Here is a 21,979-nt window from a genome sequence, read left to right on the forward strand (position 1 = left end):
AACTGAGGTGGCAGAGGACTATCCATAGGGATTAATTTTTCACATTTTGAGGGACACAGATTCCTAAATATCTAGGGTGTAGTGTGATTTGAAATGGAAACTTCTGTGAGAAGAAAGGACCAAATTTTAAACGATGCATTGTGATTCTGGAGAAACTGAGAGAGAATAGGAGAAACAAAAGAAAGTACAGCGGCCCTGGCTGGTGTGGTCCACTGGGTAGAGCATCAGCCTCTGGACTGAAGAGTCCCGGGTTCGATTCCGGGTCAGGGCACATGCCCGGGTTGCGGGCTTGATCCCCAGTGTGGGGCATGCAGGAGGCAGGCCGGTCAATGATTCTCGCTCATCATTGATGTTTCTCTCTCTCTCTCCCTCTCCCTTCCTCTCTGAAATCAATGAAAATATATTTAAAAAAAGAAAGTACGGCAAATATAGTATATTGCCTTGAAATGTCAATGTGAGGGAGGAGTTAAGACTGAGTCTGAGTGTATTTGGAATATGACAAAGAAAGGGTGTTCCTTGTTCCAAATCCATCAGTTACACAGGGGGTGCACCAAAATACACACCCGGAAACCTGTGGAAGCCGGTGAAGTAATGAGGGGCCCAAATACTAGTGCAAGGAGCGCACCCAGGGGGAACCCCGCAGGAAGGCAGGAGCGGGAGGGGGAGGTACAGGAGGAAGGAGGCCGGTTACAGCGAGGAAAGGATGGTAGCAGCTCCTCTGCCCGTCACAGGCCAGGCATCTTCCCTCATTTGCATTCTGCAGCTTCATTACGATGACCCCCGCCTTGTAGCTACAGGGAAGACCCACGGCTCTACTTGATGTCCTTCCTGTGCCTTCCAGTGATTCTCCGTTTCTCACCATACTCTTCTTAGCTATTAAAAACAAAGCAGCAGTCCTTGTGGGTTTAGACTTTAATCTCTCCATCTCCTCACATTCCTCTGTGCTCCTAATCCCATCCATGCCCTTCTCTTTCCCCTCTTTCTCCTTCTCTCAAAATAACTGAATATTCAAGCTGAGCATCTACCATCCCATCTTGTAGACAGAGTAACTTTTTTTCTTGATCATATTAGCAACTCCTCTTCCCCGAACTTACAGAGCGGAACTAGGGCTCTTCCTCTCCCCGTTTTACCATGAATTCACAGCTTCCGGGGCGAATCCCCGAGCACTCCTTTCCAAAGTGCGTTTCCTGCCGTTGTCTTGGCGCCTCTGAAGTCCTGCTGACCACGAGGACTTCTGGGCAGAAACCAACACTGTCACCAAGAACAGCCAGCCGCCCACAGAGAGCGGCGCCCTTCAGGACGGAATGTCGCGCGTTTGAACGCTCTTCATATGGTCGTGTCCACGTGGTGCTTTAGGGAGCGTTTAGTAGTTCAGCAGGAGTCTACGCGTGCCCTGCTAGCTACTCCGACAGAGCTTTAATTATATATAACATATGCAATAAGATTGCCATTGTTGTATATGCTATATATTTATTATAAATGGTAACTCTTTTTATAAACGGTAACCGTGTAAAAATTACATCCTGTTTCTTAACTACTGAAGTTGGGTCTAGTTTTTGTCCAAGATCCGTTGCCACTCCTGATATTTTAAACGTACACAATAAAAACTTAGTATTGGATATTTCTTTTGCTATGGTAGCAAGAATGAAGAAAGCGCCTTTGGAACAGGCTGCGGGTTTAGGCGTGTTCCCAGCTGAACGTGGCTGGTGAAAGATGAGACTGGAACACTGTCTGAGAATCGCATGCAATGCGGTGCCCAGCCAGCGCAGGCGCGATGCTGAGTGTTCATGGAATCCAGAAACCCATGGGAGTTGCCACTTTCCGCTCCTCCGTCCACCTGGATAATGTCATCCTCGCCATGTGAGTGACTGACTGACAGCTAGCAAGTGACTTAATCTCTCTGCCTTCCTTCCTGCATCAGTTACATTAGTTCAGAAAACCGGCTCCCTCCTGGTTTGGTGAGGACTAAGTAAGATGATTCATGAAAAGCATTTAGCCTGGGTCTGGCGTACAGATAACACAACGTGCTGTCAGCTAAGGTTAAGACAGTTAAATGACACAATATCTTGGGACAAATTAATAAGTAAATAATCTCATAAAAAATAGTTAGGAATAGCTACCCTACTAACATAATTGGCAGAACAATTGTCTGAGATCTATGTGAATGGAATACAGTGGGGCCTTGACTTACGAGTGTCCCGACTAACGAGTTTTTCGAGATACGAGCCGTCTCTCGGCCGATTTTTTGCTTTGAGTTGCGAGCTAAAATTCGGGTTACGAGCCAGCTTCAGATACCCCACCGCTAGTTGGCGCAGCGAACGTCACAGTGAACGCCACAACATCAGCCCAGCATCACGTGTCTCACTCATTCACTTTTTGATTTGACATACGAGTAATTTGAGTTATGAGCTCCGTCACGGAATGAATTAAACTCGTAAGTCAAGGCCCCACTGTACATTGTGTAAACAAGTCATCAATTCCAAGAACAATTTTTTTTTTAATCCTCATCCAAGGGTATTTTTCTCCCATTGGTTTCTAGAGAGAATGGAAAGCAGGGAGGAGGCGGGGATGAGAAATATTGACGTGAGAGAGACACATTGATTGGTTGCCTCCCGCATGCACCCCTACTGGGGATGGGGAACCTGGAACCAAGGTACGTGCCCCTGATCGAAAATCAAACCCGAGACCCTTTGGTCCAGGGCTAGCACTCTAACCACTGAGCAAATGGCCAGGGCTAAGATCAATATGTAAGAGAAGAGATTTGAAGAGATTTCTAACTTTCCATCACTGGTTTGACAAAGATCACAAGAGCATGTCACGAGATTGGATATTAATAATCCCTGGCCTTGATAATAGAACTAGAGGCCCGGTGCACGAATTTGTGCATTGGTGGGGTCCCTGGGGGTGGCCTGTGGGGATCAGGCCCCAGCTCACACCCCCAGCCTTGCAGCCCCGCCTGGCACCCCACCGTGGCCTGGCGCCGTCCCCTCACCTGCTCCACCATCCCGCCTGCTGGGCAATCGATCAGGGATGGGGGCCCCTGTCCCCCACCACCCGTCACCATCTGCAGGGCGATCGGTGAGGCAGTTGGCCCCCACTCACACCCGCCTTGGCCTGGCACTGCCCTCTTACCTGCTCTACCATCCCACCGCAGTCCCACTCTCATCAGGGGCAGCAGCGCCTCCACTGCCACCCGCCGCCAGCGCTGCATCGCCAACACCCGCCATGTTCTGTGCCACCCTCTGGTGGTTACCACACATCATAGCGAGTGGTTGAACTCCCAGTCGAACAATTTGCATATTAGGCTTTTATTATATAGAATTCTAAAAATATTTATCTTTCTGGCATAAAATGCTTTCAACAGCATCCCTTCTACCAAATACACCACTTTTTCAACGAGCTAACATGGAACCACTTCCCCTGAACACAGCACATTATAGATTTAATGATACTGATGTCCACTTTTTAAACTTTCCAAACTTTAAGCACTTTTTTTCTGGTTGAGCATTTTTGGAGCCAAACAAATCAAGCCACTGTAGCTGCAAAAGGAATATCTAAGTGCTAATAATATTAATTGCATGGTTTCAGAGTCAATTTTACATTATACATGCCAAAGATTTTCAACCAAGAAATTAAACAGTAATTAGAACTTATCTTCCAATTACAATCTAAGGCTGTTAATTCTTCAGATGTGTTAGATTGCATTTCACAGGTTTTTATAATGGAAATTCGTGCATAAGAAATCTTTCATTTATCAGGCACGCTTGGTATAATATGCATGGGGCATAGCAATTATTTATTTAGCGAAACTTAGCTATATCAATACTAAAAATCATTTGTATGCTCAGTGATTATTACCTTGGAAAAAATTTTCTTGGAAATGGATTATGCTTGTTTTAAAATATGGGGAACTAAGAGAAATTTAATAGTACAATAGATTTTTTTTTTTTTGTAAAGGTAGGCAGAACATTCTAAGAAAACATAGGCTGATTTTCAGAAAGAGGCTTATAGAAGGACTTTTCCACGATGCAATAGCAAACGCAGATAAAGGCCACGTTTTAGACAACTTCAAAGATAGTGGAAGAACACCTACTCTGCATCTGTGAATGTGTCCCCAATAATGTCTTTGTTTTTAAAACTGTGTGTGAATATCCAGGACCATGCAGCTCCGAGTCATCTAATCCAGCGACACATCTTGGGCAGAAGTTGGCTACATAAGGTACCACGTCCTCAGAAACGCAGGCTTCTCCCTGTGCCATCTGGGTTCACGCCCAGGAAACGGGCAGACGCACTGGCCGCGAGATCGCAAGCAGGTGGAGGAGAGATTCTAACGCTCTTAGGAGAGAGAACAGGTACATTTTCGAATCACGCTAATTCAGATTTGGATCTTGACTGCGCTGAGGGGCGTGGGCAAAGCACTGACTCCTTTTCGGTAGACGGGCCTGATACTCGCTCCCTGTGGCAGGGGTGAGGGCTGGGCGGGGCGACACAGAATCCTCCTCAAGGATGGGCGGTGCACGGAGTTCACTCCCTTCATGATGGTTATTGCCCCTCTTCAGGCCCGCTCACGCCCCCTTTGCCGGCTGGATTAGACTCAGTCCACCTCATTGGCACACTGTTTACATGTTTACATTTCTTAAAAGGGACGTTGGTGGCGTGTCATAGTCTAGTTGGCAACCTGTGTATCTTTCTCGGGGCTGCCTGAAATATAAGTCTCTTTAACACTTGAGTACATCTTAGATTTGATGAAATATGGCAAGAAGCTTTCAAACGCATTTGTTTTGAAAGATACTCGAGGGAAGAAGTGTCCACTGGGAAGACCTGGCCCCCGGGTGGTGCTTTTCTCGTGACTGTGAGCAGGGCTGCTGCTGGGTTGGGAACGTGCGGGTCTGATGCCGGCTGACAAGAACAGAGGCGCTGCCTTCGGGGTTATGACACTCTGTGCTCGGTGCCTTCGCTCAGGTGAGCTCGCGGCCGGCTCTCTGTGTGCGGAGGTGTTCTCAAGCTGTTATTGATCCCACTCCACAGTGGAAATTGATGCTGTGAAAACATTTTTGCTTCGTGCTGCATGTGATTTGTGGAGAAGATAGCCACCTCCGCTTTGATCCGACAGCTTCTGATAATTGTGAAAGTGGATCAATGAAACTCCCATTTACTCAGGGACATTAGCAAAAGAGATCTGCTGATCAGAACTGCCTTCGCACCACTGTTTCTGGCAAAGCAATTTGCATGCCCGGGGTACCTGGCACCCGGGTTGGGACAAGGGACTATTGATGTTAGAAGGCTGGGCAGTGGCTCATTTCTGTCACATGACCTTTGACAAGTCATTAGATCAATTCTTAGCTTCTTTATCTGTAAAGTGACTCTGACAATTCCCAAAGGAATCCTAGCCTGTCCTTGCTGTTGCCAGACGGTGGGGATTTAGGTGGTGCCGATGGAATTACTCAGGAGTACAGCGCTGTGTATGACAAGGAGCCACAGTGTAGAACACAGACCACCACCGGCTCATAGGCTCATTCAGTTCTGCCGGGGCTGCCGCTCTTTTATCCCCGGCTGACCCTTTGAAAGACACGTTGAACGTCCTGATTTTACTCTCCACTCGTATAGAAACCATCGGCTCCTTAGATAACGTGGTTCGACTCTGACATGACAACAGGAACCTTTTTGCTGGTTCCTGTCACACCCATTCAAGGTGTTTCATATTCTGAGCCTGTCTGAGTTTATCATGGGGGTGTGGGGGTGGGTGAGCTATGCTACCTTTGCAAAGTGTTGAGGATTAATTTTGTATCCTCTTGAACACATACTTCCAGGTCCCAGTCTGCCAGGGCTGACGGGCAGACCCTGTGGGACGGATGAAAGATTTCTCTGACACATGCTTCTGTGAAAGAGAAGCTAAGGGACTGCTTGGCTATAGGAACCAAACAGCCCCATTCGCCTGTCTCCTTAGCTTTTTATTGTAGCAACAACTTGAACTAAAATTGACTATTAGATACTATCAGCAGGGTAAGCATCCTTGAGAAGACACATGTGTCTATATGGACATTTTGAAGTCTAAATATAAAGATTTCAGTAAAACACCCAGGGGCTCAGACTTGTTTGGAAAAGTCAAGGCATGGGCTGCCGCCTTTGGCAAGGCCCCACCAGAGGCCCCCGACCTTTTGGAGATTCCTCCTTACAGACTTTCCAATCAAGTCCCTCCCGTGCTTCCCCACACCAGTCATGGCCACTGGGCATCAACTTTTGGATGACTTCATCCAAGGACACAGTTCTGAAGATGCTCCCCCAAATTCCTGTCCTCCTGTTGTTCAGTCAAACACTAGGCACTGCTGTGAAGGGACTTGGGAGATAGAATTATGGTTACTATAGTAGGTCCTCGGGTTACGTCGGAGATCTGTTCCTACGGCGCGACGTAACGCGATTTTTACTGTTAAGTCGGAACTCACCTACATAAGCACCTACGTCACTCACATGGAGCACATACACAGCAGTAATGAAGTGAAATAGTAAAATAATTTAAAAGAAAGATAACAATTCCTGACCTTTACTTGTGGTAAATACAGTAAATAATAAAAAACATAAGCACATATGTACATACGTCGAAATGACGGAACTTTTTTTTTTTTAATAAATAAATGGGAGATGGCGACGTAACCATGAAACAACGTACGTTGAGTCCTACATAACCCGAGGACTGTCTGTAATCGGCTGACCTTAGATTTGATGAAATCAAATAGGAAACCTGTCCCAGGTGCTGCTATTGGGTGAGCCCGGTGTAATCACAGGAGGCCTTAGAAGCAAAGGAGGCAGGGAGACCAGAGTGGGGGAGAGAGGCCAGGGAGGCTTTGAAGATGAAGGGCCAGGAGCCAGTGCAGGGGGCAGCCTCCACCAGGTGAGAGTGACCCCTGCTGACAACCTGGAACTGATTTCTGCCAACAACTGGGAGGAGCCTGGAAGCAGATCCTCCCAGAGCCTCTCTGAGGAGGGCAGGGTGGCGCGCACCTTGACTGCGGCCTTGTTAGACCTACGCGCATTACCCCGCTGAGCCCACGAACTGTGAGACCACAAACACCCACTGTCTCAAGCAGCACGTTCGTGGTGACTCATTATAGCAGCAACAGGACGCTAATACACCAGCCAGCGAGCCAGCCAGCCAACAAATAGTGACTGAGCTCAAAGACTGCCGGGAGCCGTTCCCGAGCTGGTGATAAGCTGTGATTATGACTCAGTTCTGTTCGGATCCTTCCCGGGTCAATTTTCTTTCCCCCTTGAATGCGGTGCTTTATTATTATTATTTTTTTATTTTTTTAAAATATATTTTATTGATTTTTTACAGAGAGGAAGGGAGAGAGATAGAGAGTTAGAAACATCGATGAGAGAGAAACATCGACTAGCTGCCTCCTGCACATCTCCCACTGGAGATGTGCCCACAACCCAGGTACATGCCCTTGACTGGAATCGAACCTGGGACCTTTCAGTCCACAGGCCAACGCTCTATCCACTGAGCCAAACCGGTTTCGGCGAATGCGGTGCTTTAGTGCGAACGTTTGTGGTCCCATTCATAGTCACGCTGAGATGGCGACGGGCCAAAACGGCTCTCCATTTGGAACTTTCCGATCTTGCCGACTTACTGAGGCCCTCCCTGCCTCTGCTTCCTCCCAAATACCTACATTTCACCTTTAATTTATCTCTTGCTCCTTGAAGTTCTCTTTACCACACACCGAAACATGAATGATGTGACAGTAACGTTTCTAAAAACAAGAAAGTAGTTGAGCCATAATAGCAGGATACTTGCCTGTAATTCTCCTATTTTAATCTTTGTTTTTACCAGTTTGGGTATTTATTGATAGACATCAAGGCTTTTGAGAAGTTTGTCGTTCCTCTAACTGTTAGTCAACTGGTCACGTCCGAGCAGAGGAGGAGCTGGGAGACACGCAATCATACACGGTCACTCCATCCTCATGTTCAGGAAGTGCGGGCGGGAGTTCTAGCACGTTCCTCCACACGCCCCCTCCCTGAATAAGCACTCAGACGCTTCCAAACCTAATAACCTAATGACTTCAAAGGAACTTTGAAGTAAATTTCTAAAATGTCAATCCATAGACTCAAAATTGTACAGAATTCCATGGGGAATAAGGCTCGATTCCAAAATCAAATGGAAAGCTCTGGAAATAGCCTGCATACAAGTCAATTACGAAACAGAAAAACTACAGATTTTTGGGTAAACCGTCAGCTCTGCAAACTTCATCAGCATTTTAAGGGCCGTGAGCACAGGTCCCGCCGAATCGGAAACCCCGCTGACCGAGAGCACTTAGGTTCTCACACAAGTTCCTTTAAAGTAATTGTTTCTATTTTTTATTGAATTTCAGGGTCAAAGAACTGATACGAATATTCTAAAATTTTGTAAATTTGGCGCATTCTCATTACCTCTTTGTTTCTTTGTAGTTTATAGAACCTTTATCCTTAATAACCTCAAACGAAGCAGCCCACTGTTCACCCACAGGAAAACGGACACACAAGCTGCAGAACGTTTCTACAGTGGAATACTGCACAGCAACAACAAGGGATAAAGGATGCAGCAGCGACGACGCTCCTGGAGACATTCTTTTCCATTAATACAACATTTATTTGCAGATTGAAATAAACACCTGTAGAGTTTTAAAACCCACAAGACTAGGATTCTCTATGTTTTAATGTGTCTGAACTGAAGTTTAAAAGTTTACCATCTTTTCTACGGGCTTTTACTAACCTCTAGAGGCCTATGTCCCAGCGCTACACTAGGTAAGTCTAAGACTATTTGATTCCCATACACGGGAACATGCCGTGTCATGATTACCCATGCATATTCCATGACGTAAACACGCTACTGTCAGAGCCGCTGATACTCGGGGGGGGGGGGGGGTCTCCGCACTGTCCCAGGTGCCCCTGCTTCAGGGCTGTTGGGCAGTTACCAGCACAGGACCCACCGCGAGGCCCGCCCGGAGAAACAGGGCCACGACAGGGCCACCGGCAGCCCCTGCCCGGAGCCGCATGGCAGCTGGACACGTTCGGGCCGTTCCCCGGCGCCCGCCTCTCACATGCAATACCTGCCCATCAGCTACACGCTTCGTCTCTGAAGGCTGTAAACTGAACGTTCCTGTTGCCTTAATTTTATGCGACTGTTAACACTTGTGGACGGACACGGGAAGGAGAAATTGCTGTTCTGGAAGCTCTTCGCTCTCTTTTGCCCCAAAGCAGTCCCCGGGGAGGCGCCCCGAGTTAGACGCCCCGATTCGAGGTTCGAAGGAAGGGGAACACGCCCACAAGCTGCGACACGCGTGTGGGTCTTCCACCCGCCCCCCAGATCCGGTGAGCCCCACCGCTCACACGCAGGCTCCCTTTGTAACCGTGACCCTCCCCCAAACATCGGCACGGGTCCGAGCCCGGAGGTTCTGGCAGGAAGGGGTGGATTTGAAACCCAGTGGCCCGTGAGTGAACCCCATGTGGCCACCTCCCTGGCCTTTGGCGACCAGGGGAGTGACGGGTCCTGTAAGACAGAGGGGGGTCGCCGCGGGGGGACCAGAGGCCGCACCTCACTCACAGGCCGAGTCCCCCAACAGCGGACACAACACACTCAAGCCCCTGCGGTGCCGCTACATGGTCATTCATACGGGACTGCCACCTTTGTCTGTAACATCACATCATAACAGACACACGCGACACTGCAGATGTAGACACTGGTACAGCTGTGGGCAGTAACGGCCGCCTCTTTTACTGCCCAGACGCCGCCAGCCCCGTGTGAAGGGCTCTGGGTCCATCACCTCGAATTGTCACGCCGACCCGACAGGAAAGGCCTTGCTGCCACCACTCTGTGCTGAGAACGTGCAGGTTCAGGGAAGCGACAGGACCGGCCTAAGCGCATCTCTCTGGCTCCGGATGCTGCTCTCTATCCCGCGTTACAACTCTCACCTCAGACTCGTCTGCTGCGGCTCTTTTTAAACCGTGGCCTCATGGAACCTGTGCACACGTCAGTCATAAACAGCCGCACAGCCACTCCTGCTCCGGGACCGGGCGGAGACCGGGGGCTGGTTGTGCGTCTGCGCACCCGGGGGCGTGCGGATGGGGACAGCTGGCTGCAGGTCCCGGGACACGCCTGCCTGCCGCCTACCTCCCATCCCCGGGGTGCCTGCCTGCACCCTGGCCAGGCCCTGCTGCTCAGCCCCTGACATCACCAAGGACAGGAAAGCACGAAGGGGCGGCAGTGGGATGGGGCTGACGCTGTGCTTCGAGGGACAGACAGAGGACAGGCCATGGCGTCCGAGGAATATTCTCTCCTTCATTCTTTTCCTCTCTGACTGTCACTTACACCCGGTCTCATTCTCGAAAAGGTTTTGTTGTGGGACTTGAAAGGAGTGTGTTTGAATCTGAATTTAACAAGATATTGATTTACACGAGAGAGTAGAGAGGCGAGGAGACAGACATGTGTGACATTGTCCTCACATACACTGGAATTGAAGATAAAAGTTTTTCCCAATGTGACGTGCTGGAAATGTCTAATATAATTTTAATTGTAAATAGAGGTATCTGTTACTGAACACATCCGCTTAAATAAAACAGGTATGTATGGTCCTGTGACTACGAGTAAATATCCATCATCATAAAAGGGGGTTTATTAAACGTGGTTAAAGCTAAGTGATCATGGCAGTGAAGATACTATTGTCGTCGGAAACCCTGTGCTACGCTCCTGCTAGCAGAACGGGTCTCTGGTCACACGTCCTGTGAGGAACAGCTTTCAGCTTTACAGCTGCGACGCTCCCATTTCATAACGTGGCCCCTGGGAACAGAGCCCACCGCCCTGTACTGACAGGCTCCCAAGAGGAGGAGAAAATGGAGCGGAAGCTAGTACTGCTTTCCCCTCAAATGGCAGAAAGAGAGTCAGCAGGAAATGGTTGGATGGAGAATTCCTGGTGCCTGCGTCTAGAAATGTCCCATGATAATTAGGCATGTTTGCGACCAATGAAAGCTGCGGTGTAACCTATGAATTCCCCGCGCTGATCAAACCTAGACAGGGATGTATTCCTAAGGCAATCACTCCTGTTGTTAAGCATGGGAGCATGTGAGAGGCAAGGGCCTGATATGGGGTGTGATGACAGGGTGGAGGGACGGCTGTGATTGTTGGCTCATGTGAGCTCCAGGGACATGTCCATCCGTCCGTTCGTGGTAGCGGCACTGCCTCTTTTTTATATTTCCTTGAGGAGGAGGGAGATGCTAATTGTCCTTTGAATATCACTCATTTAATGCAAGAAGATTCAAAATGATGTGTAGGTTTTAGTCCCAGATGCCCAGGGGCGGGAAGGGGTGAGCGTTCGGCTTCCATGCAGCGGGTACAGAAGCGAATGTGTACATGAGAGGAAAGCTGTGGAAGGATGGGAAAGTACGTGAATCATAGGGTTCCAGGCGGGCTATGGGGAGACCACTTGAAAATGTTCGCTGCAACTGAGACTTTTGGGGGTGGCTGTGCCTAATATTTTCAATTCTTTAATACCTGCACTCTGTCATATCTAGCTCTCTCTCATCCTTTCTATCTCTGTCATCTCTATCTCTAGCATCTCTATCTGTAGCATCTCTATCATCTCTATCTCTGTCATCTCTATCTCTAGCATCTCTATCTCTATCTCTCTCTCTCTCTCTATCTCTATCATTTCTCTCTCTCTCTTGTTAATTAGCATCTGTAATGGCTGTCCTTAGGGTTTCATTTACAAACCACAATTAAACAGTATGCACATGAGGACTCATTCCCTAACTCCCTGGATATCTGAGGACACCTTTCAGAATAACATAGTTCTGAGTCAAGAGTGTTGACAAGTATTTTCCCTACAGTAAAAACGCTGCTACTGAAGCTTGCAGTTTAGACCTGAGACACACAACTACTAACGCCCAGTTCTTAATTTCCTCGAAGAGGAGCCGTGTCATCTGAACGCCCACCTACCCTCGCGTGCCGGGAGTTCCGGAATGGCTGTCACGCACCCCACCTCGGATTCTGAAAGTCCCGTAGCCCCGTGGAGGCCCTTCTGCCGCCGCGTTGAACAGGAAACACGTCACAGGCGCTGCTATTGAAAAGCAGCTGAGCACGCCATCGCCATGGTTTCCCGAATAGGCCGCCTGACGAAGCAGACTTTGAAGAGAAATCTAGGAATAACACAACACACGCTGCCTCCAAAGAGGGACTGTGCGTGGGAGGGCCTCCTCGTGGTTCCGTGTGTGGTTTTTGTTGGTATAGTGAGAAGAGATGGCGTGGGGACACTTGCCCGCAGCCTCCATCACATCACCAGCTTCTTTCCCTGGACACAGGCTCTGCCCGTGGCTCTGACGTGCGCCCTGCTGGGAAGTTCGGGCCTTCAGAGCGAGCGAGTGAGAGACGGTTCCAGAGGCAAGAAGGGAGCTCACAGGCTCCGTGGCCGGCGTGAGCCCCCTCCTGCCCAGAGGCCACCCGGCTGCTGATGCCTTGCTGGTCCCAGCAGATACCCTGACACCTCCGTGATTGCCAGAGCTTACCCAACAATATTTTAAAAAATAAATATAGCAGCACATATATACTTTACACAGCACTCACCATCACGACGCAGCTACAAATAATCTAGTGTTCTACTTATTTTAGAAATGGAAGACATCTATTAAAACTCACCAAACCACCCGAACCAGAATTTAATACTATTGCTTTAAAAATTCATCTTAAATCAATAAAAACTGCAGTTTTAACAGGCAGTATCTAAAGGCAGGAGTACTATCCAGAGAAAGGACACGCTCAAAACCTACTAATGTATTCCAAAAACTATTAAAAACACTTTACGACTCAATTATTGGAAGATCACAGAGCTGCTCCGGTGCCTTTGTACTGACGGAGCGAGCTGCGCGTGCGAGGAATGAGAACCGAAACTGCTAATTTGCCGGCTGCCCTGGGGAGTGGGAGGAGGGGGCAGGGGGGCCATCTAGATCTGCAAAGGATTTTGCTGGCGATGCTACATCCTGACGGGTCGCTAGTGAACCCAGCCTCCAACCACTCCCCTCTTTTCAGACTGAGGACACTCCGCCTCCCGGGGTCACTCACGGTTCATGTTCTTAAAGATGTTCATGATGGGGAGGATCTGACGGTAGTAGGGCACCAGGGCCTCGCCCACCATGTCCGCCGACACCACCAGGTGCTGCAGGACCTTGAGCGTCACACAGATGACCTGCCGGTTCCGGAGGTTCAGGGCATCTACACGGGGGAAAGGAACAGGCCAAAGTAAGGAGCATGAATTCCACCATCACAAGGCGAATCGACTGGCTGACCATTTCATTAAACCGGACTCGACTGGGGATCACCAGTGGGACGAGCCTTATCGTTACGGCTTGAACGAGGCGCTGTGGTCTTAGTGCCATCACCAGGGTCTTGCTGGTGTGTTATCTGTTCTCCCAACCGACAGTGATTCCTCAGCATCCCCACGAGAGTGGCTCAGCGTCTCTCATGGAAGAGGCGGTGATGGACAGGTATCGCCAGACAGAGAAGGCCAGTTAGTGTTGCAGGAGTGAAACAAACACCCAGAATGTTCTTGGTAGAGGCGAGTGTCAGCTGACTGTGTTTTACACTCTCAAGAACGCAGGGAAGGAAAGCAAATTTTCAATGTTTAGAACTTTAAAAGGAATCGCCCATAAAAAACTACAAGAGACGGAAGAAATACGAGTTGGCTAGAAAGAACACTTCTGAGGGCGCGGTGACGAGGTGCACGCACAGAAGGACGGGGGCCGGGTCCCTGTTCTCACACGGGCGGGGGCTGGAAGGTGCCTCTTGCTCCTTCCGGGGAGGGGAGGTCAGAGGCTGGGACCAGGGCACTGGTCGCCGGCTGTGTGAACTTGGCCGACACCCCACACTTCCTTGGTCCTAGACAATCATGGGAACCTGCCACTGACTCTCTCAGATGACTACCAGTTCTAAAGTTTGTACAGAAGAGCTGTAGGGAGCACGTGTTATAGGAGATCAAAGGTGTGTCATGCCCTGTGAGGCCCCAGACTATTCCAAGATGAAGTCAAAGACTCTTATTAGGAAGATGTTCTATCTCAAAAAAAAAAAAAAAAAAAAAAGGTCGGCCATGACCTTAAAGCATGTGCCATTTGTGGAGGGACAAAGGACAGAAGGAACCAGGCTTTCAGAAGGGACGATGCTATACTCGATATACCTGGGAGGCATCCTGACATCATTCTTGAACTCTGGGCCTCATTTCCAATAGCCTGAATCTTGACCGCCTCCCAAATTCAGTTTGTTCCAAAGGTAAGTTTCTGCCATAAACGTTCTCTTGGTCCCCTGGCTCCCTATGGAGTAATGCTACAACCAGGTTCCCAGCCAACCAGCGTCAGATTCTATTTCTGATCCCTCATGTTGGAAGTCTTCTTGTTCCGTCTTTGCAGTATCTCTTGAATGCATGTCCTCCTCCCCATCCTCACCTCCACACTCTGGTTTCACCTCCACCTACACGTCTCCGATCTCCCGGTCCTTACCCCCATTACTCGGGTCTCTCCATCCCCACTGTACTCCTTACGCACTGGTTCTCTATTCTCTCTTTCACTCCTCTGGTCCCGGGTCTCCATCCTCTCCACCTCCCCTCGGTTCTGGCCCTTGAACTCCCCACTGGAGCACTGTCATGGCCATCCAACAGACCTCCCTCTGTTCTTCCTCACTCTCCTAGCCTGTCTTCTCACACAGCTGCTGCATTACCCTTCCTAGAGCATTTCTAATGATCTCACCACCCGCTCAAAGCACTGAGAGTCCCCTCCCCACCCCATTTCCTACAGAATAAAGTACAAACTAGCCAGTCACAAGGGGGACACTGAGGGTAAGTCTGAACCAAACTGATTTCCCAGTTAAGAACCCAAGACTATAAGGAATCATTTAGTGGTTTCACAGTTATTTCCCCTGGAAGCACAAGCAAGTATTTAAAAATAAGTGGTCAGTTACATTCCTCCCAACAACGAAGTGGGGGTTGGGGCATGAAAACACCTTCAAGGCGGCCCCACCACACCTGTTGCAGTCGGGTCAATTCTTATTTGGTTTAAGAAACACAAACACAATGACTGGAGATGAATGAATCCCATGTAACTATGGGATTCCGTTTCATGATGGCTCATCACTACAGCATTTAGACACATTGCAGGCCATACCCTATATTCTGAAAAACACTAAAAAATAAGAATGCTGTAAGTTAGCCTAAACGCTATAGTAATGAGATAGTTAAGAGCAGAGTGTCAGAAAACCATGGGACGGTGGAAAGGGAGAAGGGCATGAGGAGTTTCTCACAGGCAGGAGTGGGGGCCTTTTCCTGGTCTCATCTCCTCTGAAAGTTGTTTCATCTTTTCCGGAAGTCAGGTGTGACCGAACCTTGCCTACTGATTCCGCTCAGTTTAGCAGAAGAGAATAGAAGCCTGTGGAAATGCGGTTCTGAGGCTTATGGGCAGCGAACATCCTTTCAAAATGTCTCCCAGGGCGTCTCAACACGCTCTCGGAGGGGGACAGACCCGTGATGGCTCACACACTAGCGGCTAACGAGTATCGAGCACCTCTGTGTGGCAGGAAGTAAACTGAGCACTTGCCATATATTAGTTAACTTAACCCTCATTCAGCAAATGTGTATGAGGACGTGTTATGTATCAGCCAGTGTTCCAGGAACTGCAAATATAGACCCGAAAAGGACAAATGTGGTTCTCACCCCCCCTCCCCCCCCCCCCGGGCACATATTCGTGTGGAAGAAGATACTGAACACATACCACAAGTAGGGTAAGGATTCAGAAGGATGGGGTATTTCAACAGCAAGTCCGAAGGGGCGTTCGGGCCAGGCTAGCAGCAGGGGAGGCTCCCAGACTCGGCAACAGGCCCAAAGGGTGAGCAGATGTTACCTGTGTGAAGAGCATCCCAGGAGAGGGAGCAGCATGCTAGAGGCTGCCCCCTCCTGGACAAAGGAGTTCTTTTACCACATGTCCTGCTCCTGCTCCTACTTGGTGATGTGTGAGCAGAGCCCCAGGTAGCAGACACAGTCCCCTAAGTAGCTTTATCGTTGTGTGTGTGTTTCTGGGGTAGGGAGACGTACGCAGATGTGTGCAGATGTGTCAAAGGAAGGGGAGGGCTGGTACTTTCTCCCAAGCTGAAAGAGCCCGTCTTGCTGTATCAACCAAACAGAATCGGATGCTCAAGGTCCTGGGTGTCTGCCTTCTCTCTGTACTCCCCCCTCTCCCCCAACCCCCCTCCTAAAAAGGACTCATAGCCACATCTCGCTAGATGTTTTATAAACTGTTGAGTGAAGACGAGACATTGAAACGGAACTACGTAAGTGTGTTTTTATATGCTGCACATTCAAAAAATGTGTAATGGAGTGTGTATAGTTCTCATTACAATTGGTGGGTTTTGTTTTTTTCAAGAAAGCCTTTCTGTTGACCCTGAAGAATCACCAGTAGGAGAGCCCGTTGAAGGAATCAGAAGAGAGAGCTGCCTGGGCGTGGGTAGAGCCCCTCGGGTAACTGTAGGAAAGGTTTTGGTAGCCCTAGTGGCTCCTGAGCGCTGGCTACCACAGGGCTCTTCTGTTAGGGTGTGCGTGCCACAGCTCAAAACAGGCCAAAGCAAGCTCACTGACTACCAAGGCTGGATGCTTTCCTTAGAGAATATACCGTGAAGGACTAATCTTTTTATACAAATGAGTAATAACATCAAACTTTTGTTGGTTAGCTTTATGCCTATAATGTGTAGGTAACTGATGACTTGGTGATCAGTTAACTATCTCTCTCGTGATGGGTAGTAGATCTATTAGGAAATAATTATTTCATTTTATTGTGACCCCCATTAGATGGACATGGCTGCGATAAATGTTATAGGATTGACAACAGTTGACAAGTAAAATGCCTGAACTGGTACCCTCACTGGCCTCTAGAGGGGAACCCTACGTCCTCCTAAAGGACCAGGGTGTGCCCCAGGCAAGCCCTTCGCTTCATCCGAGAGGGCGCCGTGACGTGGCCCCTTCCACTCCAGGGCCTCTAGTTTTCTCCCTCATTCTTGGGGAATTAAGACGTTCCATTAAGTTGTAAGTCTTTTTGTTCTTAATATCCCAGGAGAATTGAATTAAAAAAAGGTTGGTTTTCTTTTTTTTTTTTTTAACAAAGTTCTTTTCTTTTGAAAAAGTGTGTTAACAGGTATAAAGAGAATATGATTCTCTAGCTTGAAAGAGAAGAAATGTGTTTATTCTTGAATCGATGGCCTTGAAAGCTACTGTCAAGACTTAAGTGAGGACTTTGAACTTGAGATTTAAGGTTTTGAAAAGGGTCTGACATGGGAAGCCTACTGACATTATAGATCAGCCAGTGGAACCTTTCTATGCAGGAAATCGGATTTCTATTGCACTGCTTACCTTACCGCCTTCAAGAAGAATCAACATGGGAGAGTCTTCAGATATAAAGAAATTGGTGAAGAATAAGGACAAAATAAAGTCAAAGTGTTAAACCATTCACCTTAGATGGTTATAAGTTACATGTATGAGTTCTTCAAGCATAAATTCTCTGACTGCTATAATGTGTGCAAACTGAGAACATTTTCTGCTATTAGACATGGTTCGCTACTGTGGAATCAGGAAAAATGGAACAGTTCTTCTTTTAATACTGGAAACAACAAAATGCAAAAGCAAACAATAAATTCTAAAATACATTGTTGACGGATGCTATGAATGTTAATGTCCTTGTTATAAAAATAGCTTCACAAACCAATAAAAGACCGAATCTTCTCATTTAAAAATGGGCAAAGAATAGGACTAGATACTGCACACGATAATAAGTACAAATGAACAATTACTATTCTCGAATGTTCAACCTCAGTGATAATTAAAAGATAATTTTGAATATCAGATTAACGAAAAGTTTTTGAAAATTTAGTTCATAAGTCTGGGAACCGGTTTGGGAAAGAGGCCCCTCATAGCTTGCGCATTAAAGACCCCCCCCCGACCCCCCGACCTTCCCACGCTATGCATGTAGCACGTGACCCAGCAACTTCACTTTGGGGCACTCAGGCTAAGGAAGTGTGCAGCTGTGAGAAAGACGAAGAGGAAAGGAGGTTATAAGTATTTCTATTTATAATTACAAACAATCTAAGTGTCTCAAAAGCAACAGCTTATTTAAATAAAATCTAGTATAGCCACATAAAGGAAAATTATGAAGTTATTAAAGTCATCGGATAGAAAAATATTTTAATAGAAAAATGTTTATAAGATGCAGGTGAGTAAAGAAGTATCTTATACAGCATATTTTCACCAGAATCTCATTTTGTAGGATAAAATTTAAACAGAAAATACTGGAAATTTATAAAGTCAGATGCTAACAGGAGAGACTAGCTTTTCCATAGGCATATATAGACGCCGGATTTCATTCCACTAAAAAACAGTTTTGCACTGCTTATTGCAAAATTATGAATATACTTTGCATATTGCCCTAGAAGTATTCTTCTTCATGATTCTGACTTCATGTGTGTTTAATGTAGCAGAACTTAAGTGCCTTTCCTTATTCTTTTTCAATATTTTCTTGATTATTATTAACCATCTATATTTTGAGACAAACTTTAAAATAATTTGGTCAGGTTAAAAACGTGCTTGGCACTTTGTTAACATTTCTGATTAATGTAGAGAATGGTTTCAGGGGAAATGATCCTCTTTACTTCTGACTGAATATTTCCATTCGAAGTAGATATCTCTTCAACTTTTCCTATTTTTAATTAGGTTCCTTAAAAAGCTTTATAGTGTTTTTCATGTAGATTTTGCATAGTTTTGTGAGATCTACTTGAAGGAATTTCATATTTTGTGACTATTTGTGTAAGATCATTTTATCCCAATATGCTCTCTCAAAATTATTGACAATAAATACATAAAAGCAAATGATTTTTGTATATTTATAACTGTGAACTTACTTAATCCTCTCACTGGTTCTAATTATTTTTGAACAAATTCAGTTGGCTTCTATCCTATAAAATAAAAGGCCAATATGCAAATTGATTGAATTGTGGAATGACCAATCGCTATGATGCGCACTGACCACCAGGGGGCAGACGCTCAACACAGGAGCGGCCCCCTCATGGTCAGTGCACTCCCACAGGGGGAGCACCGCTCAGCCAGAAGCTGGGCTCACGGCTGGTGAGTACAGCGGTGGTGACGGAGCCTCTCCCACCTCTGAGGCAGCGCGAAGGATGTCCGACTGCCAGCTTAGGCCTGCTCCTTGCCGTCAGTCAGACATTCCCCAAGGGCTCCTGGACTGCAAGAGGGCACAGGCCGGGCTGAGTGACACCCCTCTGAGTGTACGAATTTCATGCACCGGGCCTCTAGTAAGAAATATAAAAAAATTGCTAAATTGATCTTTGCTTTCTAGTATTTCTTTTTGGTCACATGACAGGGGCCACATTTTCTAAAAGAAAACATAGTGTTGTTGTGCTGGGAGTGGGCATTTTTGTTTTCCAACCGTTCTTATTTATTCTCAAATAATTTGTTTTTATTTTATTGTGTAAAATATCTATGTAACACACTGTGCTTTAACCATTCAGTGGCCTTAATTACAATCACAATGTTGTACAATTATCAACATTATCTTTTCTAAAACTTTTCCACCATCCAAAACAGAAATTCTATATCCATTAAGCAAAAACTCCCCATTTCTCCCTCCCCCCAGCCTAGTACCCTCTAACCCACTTCCTGACTCTATGAATTGCCTACTAGAGATGTCTAAAAGTATATTAAGTATGTTTTTTTCTGAAGTTCAAATATTTAATTAATATTTGAGATTATGGGCCCAATATATTAGTATAATGACATTTTGCTACTTTAGAGGCACTAACCATATAATTTATTAAATTACAGAATAAAATAAACCAAACTATGTTTTCAGACCAAATTTAGGTTTTAAAATCATGGACATTTTTCTCCTTTCAGAACAGAACTCAACTGCTGTGCACAGTTAATTTGGGGACAATTAAAACATCACAGATTTAGCTCAGCTCTCACCGACGTGGAGCGAGCCTCTGACAGCGCTTAAGATGTTTTCTCTAATTCATTTCCCAGCAGCGTCACATCAAAAAGCATCACTTTTTCTCTCATCCCACACAGAAAGGTGTTATCTGAATGCAAAATTCAGATTTCCCATGAGAGCTTTGTCATTACAGGGGTTAATGCCTTCCCTCCCTCCGCCCTTCCCTCCCTTTTTTATAGACAAGAACGTATTCTGACTTTAGGACCACAGAGTACAATGTAGTGTTTCGTAAGAGTGTTTGGCCTTTCTTTTCATGACTGACTTAGTTTTAAGGATGAAAGGACTCTGTTATCTAAACGGTCTCAACAATTCAGACCCAACACGGCCAATGAGAACCCACACAGAGGACCCCAAAGAACAGCGCAACCCTCACGCTCCTCCCCACCTCGAGGCAGCCACGTCAGAGTCAACTATGAAGGTTATGATATGCACCGGCTCTCACCGAACAGGAAGGCTGAGAGCTATGCTACAAAAGAGAAAAATGGGCAAATGTACCCCTTTCCAAGGAGAGGCCCTTTTCTCCCCCAGAGAGTGCTTGAGCAACTGCACACCCCAGGCTTGAGTCTGTGGGGCTCAGTTCTGGGACTGATCAAGCCCGTGATCGCGAGCTCCCAGGAACACAGCGGTGATTACGGTCCCTGCAGTGAGCCGCCAGCTCAGCTCGCACGGCCAACGCGCCTACTCAGAAGGGAGCTCACACACAGCTGGGTCAGCAGCCTCCTCCTGTAGGCCAGCTGCGGAAGGGCGGAAAGCGAGACCTTTCCTTTGTGATGGTGTGATCAGTCGGACCCGCGCACAGGCACCGATGGCCTGGTGTCCACCTGCCGAGTCCCTGGAGGGATACGTAGCGGCCTGTCCTTGACCCGGCCCACCTCCCATCTCAATCTTTACGGTCATGTGGACGAAAGTTACAGACCACAAATCTATCCATTCTGTGATGACCCGAAGTTAGGCAGTCTGTGGAGATATGACCATGAGGGAACACCAAAGAGGTAAAAATAAGTTGCTGTTACTGCCATCTCGATGGGCACTGTGCTCAGCCGTCTACTTGTTAGGAGGTGCTAATCCTGGCAGCATGATTGGGCAGCTGCTTCACGATCCCGAGAGAGAAAAGACTTGATGTGTGTGAAAGGCAAGCCGGGCTCTGGTTTGCACGAGCCCACGGCCTGTGCTCAGGGTGGCCAGACCCTACTTCCTCCCAGCATCCTTCCCTCCAAGCCCTGGGGGGCGCCGGGGCCGGGCTGGGACCGAGGCAGGGGAAACGTGCAGATCTGCAGACTGTAGCGCGGCCTTTGAGCAAGCGGACTGGACACGGGTTGAGTGCTGAGCTCACGTAGCCTGTCCTTCAGGGGCGCGTCATTGTGATGGGACTGGGTGCGCCGGCATCTTCTGAAAAAGCCAGGGACACCTGTGGTAGTGCTTGTCCCTGGGCTGGGGCTCAGCCCACACGAGGAAGGACGGAGACTCCCAGGATGAGGTCTCAGCCCGTGTGACTACAAGCTGCTGCCATGGTCAGGCGGAGATGGCGACGGTGGGGACGACGGTGATGAGGCTACATGTGTAACAGCAGAGGCAGTGGTAACACTTACCACACGCCACGTGCTCCGTCTGCTCAGAGCTTGAAAGAAATGAGCTCGTCAACCACCGAAATAACACATGGGACGGATACGTTATTGTCCCGGTTTTATGAATGGAGACTGGAGCCTCAGTGTGGCTAACTGGTCAGACGGCTGGCCTGGCAGAGGTGGGATTCTGACCAGGGAGTCTGAGCTTAGACCTTGCTCCTGACCATCACGCATGCTGGAAGGGCGAGAGCAGTTGTTTATTTGAGGACAGGAAAGGGACAGTCAGTACGTGGTGAGTTCAGTTGGAAAATGCAATGCTGCTATCTTCAGCTCTTTCTCCCTTTTACTCAATTACACCTCTC

At 47.6% G+C, this 21,979-nt stretch overlaps 1 protein-coding gene across 2 annotated transcripts in view; it reads right to left on the reverse strand.

The window, feature by feature from the left end:
- The window catches only part of PACRG (parkin coregulated), a 299,322-nt gene that overhangs the window by 109,755 nt on the left and 167,588 nt on the right, over positions 1-21,979 (reverse strand). Inside the window, exon 4 of one of the 2 annotated variants that reach the window (XM_070419162.1) lies at positions 13,085-13,234. The exons of the other annotated variant lie outside the window; for it this stretch is intronic. Coding sequence (XP_070275263.1) covers positions 13,085-13,234 — 150 coding nt within the window. The remainder of the gene's footprint in view (positions 1-13,084; positions 13,235-21,979) is intronic. 2 annotated transcript variants of the gene reach the window in all.

Source organism: Myotis yumanensis, unplaced genomic scaffold (genome assembly GCF_028538775.1).
Source record: "Myotis yumanensis isolate MYYU_CA2020_CCGP unplaced genomic scaffold, mMyoYum1.0.hap1 SCAF_6, whole genome shotgun sequence".
Taxonomy (NCBI): Eukaryota; Metazoa; Chordata; class Mammalia; order Chiroptera; family Vespertilionidae; genus Myotis; species Myotis yumanensis.